At 41.3% G+C, this 12,051-nt stretch overlaps 1 protein-coding gene across 1 annotated transcript in view; it reads right to left on the bottom strand.

The window, feature by feature from the left end:
- The window catches only part of LOC114546013 (SH3 domain-containing protein 19), a 39,218-nt gene that overhangs the window by 20,331 nt on the left and 6,836 nt on the right, over positions 1 to 12,051 (bottom strand). The window contains exons 2-3 of the mRNA XM_028564649.1: positions 4,852 to 4,888; positions 281 to 321 (exon numbers count right to left, since the gene is read on the bottom strand). Of these exons, the coding sequence (XP_028420450.1) occupies positions 281 to 321; positions 4,852 to 4,888 (78 nt within the window). The remainder of the gene's footprint in view (positions 1 to 280; positions 322 to 4,851; positions 4,889 to 12,051) is intronic.

The following is a 12,051-nucleotide window of genomic DNA, read 5'->3' as shown; positions in this document are numbered from 1 at the left end:
GGAGCTGAAAAATAAATAAAAAGATTTGTACCCTAGTGTGTAATGTTGTAAATGTATTTTTATTTCATAAAATTGGTATCGAAAAAAGTATCATTTAGGATCCGGTATCGAATGCACGGTATCGGTACCGAAATGTAACGATACCCAGCCCTGACCTGCACTTTGCACAGACATAAAACATGCGAGGATGAAGAAGAAGAAGAAGAAGAAGAAGAAGAAGAAGAAGAAGAAGAAGAAGAAGAAGAAGGACTTTATAAAGAGCTCGAGGTTGAATACTCACTTCTCTTGATGGCTGCTCTGATGGACGAGAGAGGACCCTGGCTACAGAGAGAAGAGAGAGAGAGAGAAATGTGAGTCACATTATTTCACCGCTGCTGTTGCCACCTCCTCCTCCTCCTCCTCCCTCTCTTCTTCTCTTCGTCCCACCCAGTCGTCAGTTTTTAAACTCAAAGTTCAGTGTTTCGTTGGCCCAGTCTGGGTAACATCTTCCAACATGCTTTCTTCCTCTTTGGGCTCCGCTTTGCTTCACATTCAGACAGACCGTTACCAGTGCAGAAGGGCGGTTGCAGTTCATTTCACTTTATTCATCCACAGCGGGAAATTAAATGACACGAAGAGCAGCATATCCCACCACATACAGTACAGTACATCATCAACAACACAAATAAATACATAGTAATATATAAAAAGAAAATGATGAGTGCATCAGTCATCAGTCAGTTTGAGGACAAAAGGCTCAATGTGTAAAGTTTAGGCTCTACCTGCTCGCTTCAAAACATATTCGGTCATCTGGAAGGGGACTTAAGGTTGGTTTTTCACATGGAAATGCGTTTTTGTCACTTTTTTCAAAGTTTGTATTGCTTTTTTGAGGTTTGGGTCTCATTTTTCAAAGTCTGCATTATTATTTTCGACCTATTCTTGCCTTACTTCCTTCTATCTACCATCTTTTTCCAAGTTTTTTCGCCTTTTCTCATCAGCATTTAACTGATTCCCAGGTCCAAGGCTGTTGTTTAGTAAATCTATCGCTGACATCGCTGTATACTTCCTCTTTATAGAGACTTATTTTTTCTACCAAAGATTATTCATGCTGGTCAGGGGGTACATGGCTTAAACAAACTGTTCAAAGGTGGAACATTATTGAAAAAAGCTTGAGCACCACTGCACTAGGTCAACATCACCACCTTTTATAACAGCTGGCAGTGGGCTTGGTGGTGACCTTTTGTAATCAATGATCCCATTTAGATGGAGGAAAGACTTGTCACACAATAGTGTGTCAACAATAACAGAATCATCAACAAACTTCTAGAGGTTTCTATTCCTACAGCTGCTGCAACTAGGGCCGGGTACTGAGTATCGAAAAATGCCTCAATTTAATACCCAATTTTCACGCAGCGTGCTTCTAACAAGATCTAATAATGTCTGCGATTGGCTGTCTAACGTTATGCGTCGTTGAGACACGTGAAAAACTCCACGTTACAAACAGAGGCAGAGTAATGTTTTAATTGGTATCGCTGTCGAAATTTCTTTTACCGATACCCAGCCAATGCTGCAACACTCGTACAGTGTACAAGATGCATTGAATTAGTAGTTAAGTAGTCGTTGCTAGGCAGGTTAGGAATCAACAGACTCACCCAGGTGACAGAAGGTCGGACGTCTTATGCTTTCTGTATCTCCCTCTGGCTTTTTCTTTGTCTCTGACCGTCCCTCTCTTCTCTCTCTCTCTCTCTCTCTCTCTCTCTTTCTGCCACAGAGCTGCTAACTATGAACAGACACACATGACTCACCCCTGACACTGCCCAAACACACACACACTCAAAGCTCACTGCTTTACTTTAAACAGTAATGGAAAAACAACTTTGTTTTATCCTCCTCTTTCTATTTCTCCTTGCCCCCTGAAAAAGGGTTGGGCAGAAGAAAAAAAAAAAACTCAGATTTAGACTTGACTTTAAGAGGTGTTGATTCAACTCAATGGTAATTTTTTTGTAGCTGTAGTTTGTTCTTTTGGGAAGCTAGAGTTGGTTAACCTCTGCTCTGTGAACACGGTCCCTCTTTGCTGATGTCGTTTTTCTGCATTTGGCAAACGTTGGAGCCTTTTCCTCTTTCCCCATTACGTCATGTTTGGGGTGTTTGTGTGACTGATGGTCCGGCAGTTCAGGCAGAAAATGACGTAAATCAAAACTACAAAAGGCTGCAAGAAAAGTGAGTCTTGTTGGCATCATTCAAATAATGGCGCACACACTTTTGGACAATCATTCCTCGCAGGTATTTATACTTTAGTTGCACATTAAAAAGGTGACACAAGTAATTGTGTGCAGAATATAAAAAAACAGGACTGTAAGATACCCTGTGGAGTATTTGAACCACTATAGAGCGTTTTCTTTTATGAATGGGTCCCTGTTTTTATCTGAATTCCAGTTTCTCTAATAATTAACTGTACATTGTTGGAGTTACTAAGCCTCGCTCTCTGTCTCTTTGGTTATGCCTGCTCACTTATTTAATTCTCTTGTGTATAAGGGTCTTGCTTTTAACCACTATTCAGACTCTGAGGAACACCTATAGTCGAAATGTGTCAGTGATATGTTAATTGCACACTGTCTAACTTGCAAAGTTAAAGTGCTCATATTATGCTCATTTTCAGGTTCATAGTTGTATTTAGAGGTTGTACCAGAGTATGTTTGTGGTTTTATTTTTAGAAAACACCATATTTTTGTTGAACTGCACATTGCCGCAGCTCCTCTTTTCAAACAGAGAGCTCTGTTGAGCTCTCTGTTTTAGCTACAGAGTGAGACATCTCACTTCTGTTCCATCTTTGTTGGGAGTCGCACATGCTCAGAGTATGAGGGTGTACCCTGACAGTAACTAGGTAAGTACTACTAGCCAGTCAGAAGCAGAGTATGAGGGTGTACCCTGACAGTACCTAGGTAAGTACTACTAGCCAGTCAGAAGCAGAGTATGAGGGTGTACCCTGACAGTACCTAGGTAAGGACTACTAGCCAGTCAGAAGCAGAGTATGAGGGTGTACCCTGACAGTACCTAGGTAAGGACTACTAGCCAGTCAGAAGCAGAGTATGAGGGTGTACCCTGACAGTACCTAGGTAAGGACTACTAGCCAGTCAGAAGCAGATTATGAGGGTGTACCCTGACAGTACCTAGGTAAGGACTACTAGCCAGTCAGAAGCAGAGTATGAGGGTGTACCCTGACAGTACCGACTATTAGCCAGTCAGAAGCAGAGTATGAGGGTGTACCCTGACAGTACCTAGGTAAGGACTATTAGCCAGTCAGAAGCAGAGTATAAGGGCGTGCCCTGATACACGTAAGGTGCCCTGGCACCTCTCCAGCTACCAGTCCACCACCATACTTTGGTCCGTATGGGGACTTGAACCAACAACCCTCCGGTTCCCAACTCCCTACTGACTGAGCTGCTGCCACCCCCCAAATAGGAAGCTCTACTTCACCCAACGGGAACTTTATACAGACATGCAGTGTGAATGACATGCTGATCGACAGCTGGTGGCGATAACGTGACAAAGAAAACGTAGCAATACGCCGACAAAGGTAGTGAAGGAGACTGCTCTCAAGCAATCATAAACCTCAACAATGCACGGTTTTTAAATGTTTTTAGAAATCGGTTTTACAAATGTTTTATCCGGAAGGAAATGCATTCTACATACGTGTTAGAACTCAAGGAAATGTGTTTTGGAGAGTAAGACTGCTGCTGACAGGACACCTTTATGAGAGAAGAGGGCACATTTATCGGATCAGAGTTTCGGCCCATGGGCATCACAGGAAAACAGACCTACCGTGATTTTATTGCGCTGTTAAAGCAAATTCTACACTTCCTGTAGCTGCTTCCTAGCATGAAAGCATTTCAGGAAAAGACAGCGGACTACGGCTTTTAATGTGAAGCAGCTGCAGGAAGTGTTAAGTTACACGTTTTCATTGAAGTTATTAGTTTGGCCTAATTGGTCTTTCCTTCACTTGGCCATTTGTCACAGCTGACTTTGGCAACAGCTCAGTTTTAAAATGTGTTCCAGTGAAGATGAAGAGCTTAAGAAAATATCATAAAACCTGTCCAAACACAGTGGAAATGAATGGGGGAAAGTCCTGTGTCTGCAAAACACACAATAGCTGAATATTCACTTAAGCAACACAAACTAAGGCCCTAAAATATTTCTCTAACTTTGGTCCATTCTCCTTCATGCAGACTAATGTGAACAGTCTGCTGTGTATTCGTGCCTTAGGGGGTTTCAATGTTCCACAACCTTCTTATTATCAGGTTTGTTTCTCTTAAAACACACACACACACACACACACACACACACACACACACACACACACACACACACACACACACACACACACACACACACACACACACACACACACACACACACACACACACACACACACACACACACACACACACACACACACACACACACACACACACCCCTAGTTTCCATGCCAACAGTCCAAATACTTTCAGGAGTGTGTCAGACCCGCAGACCAAAGGGTAGAAAAGTAGTTCCTGCAAGTGTGCGAGAACACTGGAGTAAATAGTCCCAAAACTGGAGTTAAACTGCAGAAAATGTTTGCTGCAGATTTGTTTAAGTGCTTTTTAGTTTTTTTACAGCTTTCCCAGCAGGTCTGAAGACTATCAGAAGCACTGATTAACTGATTTATTCTTCAACAAAACTAGCTGAAAGAGGTTTCTGAATGTCCGGGATTTCAACAGCCCTTTGCCAAAACTATCTGTCTCCATGTGTGTCACATTAAATGCACATCTCCTGGTAACAGTTAGCCATCTTGGCAAACCGCCCAGCGAGACAAAGAAGAGCAAGACCTCTTACCTGAGACGGTGCTCTGGCTTACGTCTGTTAGAACGACCTGTGAAGAGAAAGAGAGAGAGAGAGAGAGAGATTGTGATTAAAAGGCCTGTATATTTAGATATGAGTATCAAACAAAAGGCGGCAAGAATCAAAAGTGGGCATTAAAAGTAAGATTTCTCGACTTGTTTACTTCTTTTAACCAGAGCACGTTTTTCTCCCATCCCAGAATTCTGCGTGGACTAGCCAGACCCTCCCCTGCAGCGCTGTGGAGGAAGGTCTGGCAATGCGAGACTACACTAATCCAAACAGGAATTTTGCATATTTTGTTAAATGAAAAAAAAAAGAAAAAGGAAGGGTTATACGACCAACCAAAGTATTAAAAAAAAAAAATATATATATATATATATATATATATATATAAAAAATGAATAAAAAAGTACTGTTCATGGTCCCGAAACTCAAGCATTGCATTGTCGCCAATTACCAAAAATGTCCAAATGATTGATTAGGCAACAGTAGGGCTGGGCCATATGGAGAAAATCAAATATCACTGAAAAGGCTTACTGGGACACTTGATGGAACTGAGCCATCATTAAGGTTATTTATTTCAGCTGTGCTTTTCCTACTATGACAAGTCAACATGTCTGCTGGGATAAAAAGGTCCATGATGAGCAATAATAAAGAAGAAGTAAATGTATGTGTCCTCATCTGAACCTCAAAAAGAAGGGAAAAAGAAAAGAAGGAAAAGGCTAAATTGTTTCTTTCTCTCTGAGGTGGAGCAGGACTGTCTTTTTCTGCAAGTGTGCATTTAACCGTTTCCTACCTTCCTTTCCTCTGCTTCTCTTCACACCCCAAACTCATAACCAGGTCAGCTTGACTTTCCTGTAGCGTCAAGATGTTGACGTGCAAAATTAAATAAAAAAAGACTTCGTTCTTCCTATTCTGTTATTCAAAAGCGCAAGAAGTCTCAGTTTTTGGTCTTCTTCTTCTCTTCCCCGAAACTCACTCTCTCTCTGGCTCTAAAACTCTAACTGGGCCGCCCATCTGTTCTGGCCAGTGTCCTGATTGGAAGAGAGCACTCAGGAAGTGAGGCTGCGATTGGCTGCTGTGGGATTCTGCTGGAGTCATCAGGCGTTTTTAAGACTTCCAGATGTTTGCCCTGCTGCGGCAGGCTGGCTCAGCTGTGTGCCGGAGCTGCGTTGAAACTTGTAAATGCACACGAGGCAAATTTTCCTCTGCGCTCGTCATCCGTTGGGTTTCTAAAAGTTACAAGTCTGTGATTTGAGCTAGAAGGGATTAATGTTTTAGCTCAAGGAAACTTCAGCTGCTAAAGAGCTAAAAGAGAGACAATATTGGATTTATATTTGTGAGGCTGACGTGTAAACGACCAGGGCTGCAACTAAGGATTGTTTTCATTATTGATTGATCTGCAAAATGACCGAGAACAGTAAAAATTGGCCATCACAATTTCGTAAATCCAGAGGCAAGATCATCAAACTGCTTGATTTTTCTGGCCAACATTGCATCACCTAAAGATACTGAGTTTATTCTCACATCCAACTGAGAAAAGCAGCATTTTTGCTTAAAGACATAACTTGAACTGTTGATCAACTTATCGATAAATCCACTAGTTGTTTTGGCTCAAAACACTACTTTACCTTACCTACCATTACCTAACCCTAACCCTAATGAATGCTAATGTTTGTGTAAATGAGCAATAGATAGATAGATAGATAGATAGATAGATAGATACTTTATTGATCCCCAAGGAGAAATTCAAGCTAACAAGTTAGCCATGACAATTTAAAATATACTTCTATTATTATTCCTAAAAGGGAAAATTCAAGTCGGTAAAAAACCTACAAGGGATTAACCTTGGTATGTTGGTGCAAAGATATTAGGAGAAGATAAAAAGCAAGTACTGCAAAAGTCATAAATAAAATTGATGAAAGAGCTCCATTATAAGGTTTAGGTGCAGCACCCTGAGACGTTTTGGGCAGCACCTAACCCGAATGAATGAAACTAAAAGAGTCTTCTCAGATCTAATGATTGGAGTTGGACTTCTTAAGCTTTAAGTTTTGTCTTTAAGCTTTTTGAGTGTTATGTATTTATTATCTGCTATAGCTTTCTAAGGTTTCAGATATGGTTTTTGTGATAGTAATGGCCCAAAATGATGTGACAAACAAACGCAAAACTACTACCACAAAGAGACACAAACCGATTACAAAAGAGACGCCAAATTACCACAGAGAGACACAACACGATTACAAAGAGATGCAAAAACCCAGAGACTAAAATCCCACCAATAGACACAACATGCATTTTTTTTTTAAAAACATTTTCTTGAGGAAAGACGCCTAAACCCCCCCTCCCACCGCCAAATACGCGCACCTAAGTCTTCCACGAAGCAAGAGAAAACACCGTAGAGTTATGTGCAGGCATGTGCACAATATGGACATGGGAATGTACAAAAGTTCACAGTATGAAGTATAATACTCAATATTTTCAGAGCGATAATAATCCAAAAGATGCAGTGTAGAAATAAAGTGGGTCAGTTTATAGAAATGTAAATGGGCTGTATTTGTATAGCATTTTTCTAGTCTCAAAGACTATTCAAAGCGCTGTAACGTTGTACAGGAACCATTCACATACAGTACAGGCCAAAAGTTCTCAACAACTTCTCATTCAATGCGTTTCCTTTTTATTTTCATGACTATTTACATTGTAGATTCTCACTGAAGGCTTCATAACTATGAATGAACACATGTACTTAACAAAAAAGTGTGAAATAACTGAAAACATGTCTTATATTTTAGATTCCTCAAAGTAGCCACCCTTTGCTTTTTTATTAATAAGGGAAAGAATTCCACTAATTAACCCTGACAAAGCACACCTGTGAAGGTAAAACCATTTCAGGTGACTATCTCATGAAGCTCATTGAGATAACACCAAGGGTTTGCAGAGTTATCAAAAAAAGCAAAGGGTGGCTACTTTGAATAGTCTAAAATATAAGACATGTTTTCAGTTATTTCACACTTTTTTGTTAAGTACATAATTCCATATGTGTTCATTCATAGTTTTGATGCCTTCAGTGAGAATCTACAAAGTAAATAGTCATGAAAATAAAGGAACACATTGAATGAGAAGGTGTGTCCAAACTTTTGGCCTGTACTGAACATTCATAGACTGTGGCCGAGGCTGTAACGGTATGACAATTTAACCTCACGGTTATAGTGACCAAAATTATTGCGGTTTTCGGTATTATCGCGTTATTTTTAAAAGTGTGTTCAATATGTTCAGAAAGCACTGATAGGCCTACGCAAGCTGAAATAGTTTCACAAAGTGTAACTGTGTTTATTATATTACAAAAATATAGGCAAAACCTTATCAAAAGTGCAACTTTTAACATCAAATGTGCTGAGCGCTGTCATCTCCTCCTTCCGCCATGATTCCAGCTTCAAGAAACGCACGTTGTAGGCTACGCAGTGCGCCTGCGTGGCAACTTCAGGACACTCTGATGAAGCTGGGAAGGATTAAACATGCGGTTTTCCACACACGTGATAATAATATCATCTTAAATGAAAACGGTAATTGTTATCGTGGTTTACCGTTACATCCTTAATTCCCGCTTATCAGATGAAAATTCACACACCCGTAAACACCGACGGCACAGCATCGGGAGCAATTTGTGGTTCAGTGTCTTGTCCAAGGACATAGGACTGCAGGGCCAGGAATCGAACCACCAACCTTCCGATTGGTTGGCGACCGCTCGACCACCTAAACCACAGCCGGTGGGCACGTCTCAAAGCCTTTTGAAGGAAACATTGGATTGCCTAAAAATAACTTTATCACCTGCAACTTCATCTAAACATCAAACTAGTTCCAACATCTTTCCTCTTCTTTTGAAACGGAGAATATCTTCACTCTTGTTTCATAAAATACACAAAAAAAACGGAGAGGAGCAACTTGCCTTGAGAAGAAGTTGTGATTGGGCAGCATTTCCCCAAAGCTATGGGAGAGGTTGAAGACCAACGCTGTGGAAACAACAAACTTCAGATGCCAGAGAAAATAAATCCAGAACCACAGCGCTGAAACGCTGCACACAAAACATAGTCGCCTTCCTGCGTACGAGTTAAAGTTGGGCCTCAAAACGCTTCCGGTGACAGGCATCAAAACTCCCCGCACGTTGAAAAGAATCACAGCTCTTATCAGATGAAAAGCACATATTTAAAACCTCTCTGATGAACACTCGGGTGACCTCAGCTTGTCACGATCACATGCTTGAGTTTCATCACCACAACCACAACAACAACAACAACAACAACAGCAGCAGCTGACAGAGCAACACGTGCTCCCAGATCTGTGTCAATAGTTAACAGTTTAAGCCTCTTTCCTAAAGTATGAGCATTAGTTGATGAATTAACAAACCTGGCAGGTGGATTTCTTTGTTGTAGGTTTGTTATTATTTATTTATTTTTTTATTAAATTGTCATCACAATATCAACTGGCGCAATAACCACATCGCGAAAGACACTCAGAAGAAAATATCAAAAGAAAATTACACTTTAAAAAGAAACTCATTTTTTTTTCAAGCGCTGCTTTTTAAGTTTAATTCAAGAGGCCGTAAACTGTCACAAATTGCGGTAAAAACCATGATTGAGACACACATTTTCCGAATGCACTGTATACGTGTCTAAGGAACACTTCTAAAACCAGAATAATACCGGAACATCCCCTTAATCGGAAAATGCTATATTCGGAAAAAGGCTTTAAGTGGAATATCCAAAACAGAATATGCCGTTTACATAGGCCTGTCACAATAACAAATTTTGCTGGACGATAAATTGTCCCCGAAATGATTGCGATTAACGATAATATTGTCGTTCCAAGACCATTTTCATCTAATATAATGATAATAATGCAGATACACCTTTTCAAAGATCGATACACTTTTATTTCTAAAGATTATTTAACACTGGAACTGGAAGACATTTTAAATATCCACAATATGTCTTTGATCTCCTTCAGTGTGTCGTCTTTTGCGCTGTTGTGCAGTTGTGGAATTGCCGTTTGTGACACGTATGTTCCCCCAGGCAACTCGTACTGGCTGTCAAATGTTGGCAGCATTCCTCGAGTGTTTGTGCGATAGACTACAGACTCTGTACTACATTTAACAATTATTTATTCAACACTGAATATTAAATTTAAAGAATATATAATTAATACAATATATCTATGTGGCGAGTAAATGTTTGTACCAAAATAGTTCTGTTTTTCAGTCTTCAATTTGGTGAAGGTGCACGCACGCGCACACACACACACACACACACACACACACACACACACACACACACACACACACACACACACACACACACACACACACACACACACACACACACACACACACACACACACACACACCTTTTGTTTACAGATAGCTATCGTTTACCTCAGGCTAATTAAAGGTGCGCTAAGCGATGTTGGGTGACGTTATTCTTGTTGACGTTCAAAGTATTTTCAAACAAAACGAGACTGACTAGCTCCCTCCTCCTCCTCCTCCTCCTCCTCCTCCTCCTCCTCCTCCTCCTCCTCCTCCTCCTCCCTTCTGTGCTTCAGCAAACTATTTGTGCGTGATTTATTTATGCTGCTGTGTGAAAACTACATCGTGGCTACGTACGTAGGTACGTGGAGACACGAAGCTACGCCGTAGTCTGACGTGCACACACACACACCGGCTCTGCTATTCTCTTAAAGAGATTGAAGCACACACCAGTACAAACTTCAGGCGTCTTACGTTGGCTACGGAGAAAGCTCTGCGTGGAGCATCCGCAGAACCATGAATCACACTTAAAACGAAATAACCCCGGTTTCTCAAACGCCACGTAAACCCCATATACACCGTCTTAAATCTGAGTTCTCATATCCCGGCTAGCAGATAGATAACTCCTTCAGCAACGGGGGTATTCATGCATTAACCGGAGTAAACTCTGGTTACGTGTCTGCACATCGACAGCGAATATTCAAAGCTTTTTTGTGACCGCGGTAGCGCAGGATTTATTGTAACATTATGGGGCTCGCACGCCGCCACAGCTAGACTAACCAGTCCGATAGCCGGTAATACGATTGTTCGCCGCAGGTTGACATTGGGTTGCTTTTCTCCGACTTGGTTTAAAAACTATATATAAAACAAACAGAAAGACCTGAGTTATTCACGGACTGTCTGACGAGTGACGACTGATGCAATGTGTGTGAATTAGTGTAACGGTACACACGAACATATTAAGTGGCGTACCAGAAGTTTGTTTATTCTCCGTCCTGCACATTGAGCGCTTTTACACACACTTTGCACAGAGTGCGCTTATCCCAGCTAAGCGTCTCGCTGGCTAGGGTCATGGCCAATGTAGAGAAGCCACAGCTTGTTTTCGGAACACTTCGGTTTCCCGGTAAAATGGACAAAAACAAGTGGCTAAGATGAAAGTAGTGTGCCGACGTTGGTCATTAGTGATCGGGGATGTTGCTGGCAACACATCAAACTTGCTAACTCACCTGAATCGGCACCACGTGAATGTGAATATCGCTGCTACAAGGAACGAAACGAGCGTAGTGCAAACGCAGCTCCCCTCAGCATTTTAACAAGCAAATTTTTTTAGCCTTTTTACTATTTTTTTTTACTCTAAAGCGTTGGGTATACTCAAGTGAGACATCGTGCTACGAGCATGCACGGAGAAGTGTATGCTCAATGCGTTGTTCGTTGCAGTACTCTCCCAAACACCAGAGGGCGTACAGACAAAATAACCTGTAAACAAGCAAGAAACAGTAAACGATAGTAACGAGACCAAATAAGAACGAAAGTTTCGGTGCCTCATTTCGGTGCTCAACTTTACACTACACCTGACAGCATGTAACGTTAGCCTACCTTTAGCTAGCAGCTGGATTAATCACGGTTAAAATGCTGACAGCTAACATTAAACAGTGTAAAGTGTGACTGTATTTCACTGTGGAGGACTTCTACAGCGGGAAGTAACAGTCTGCTCTGCAGCGCAGCAGCTGCCGTTGTCGCAATTCATAGATATACAGTATGTTTATATGGTCGGAATTAAACAACACAGACGGTGCGTTCACTTGCAGCTGCCGTTGTCGGAATTAAACAACACAGACGGTACGTTCACTCGCAGCTGCCGTTGTCGGAATTAAACAACACAGACGGTGCGTTCACTT

Source organism: Perca flavescens, chromosome 19 (genome assembly GCF_004354835.1).
Source record: "Perca flavescens isolate YP-PL-M2 chromosome 19, PFLA_1.0, whole genome shotgun sequence".
NCBI lineage: Eukaryota > Metazoa > Chordata > Actinopteri > Perciformes > Percidae > Perca > Perca flavescens.
The sequence above is the reverse complement of the archived record's forward strand: the minus strand, read 5'-3'. Positions and strand labels throughout refer to the sequence as shown.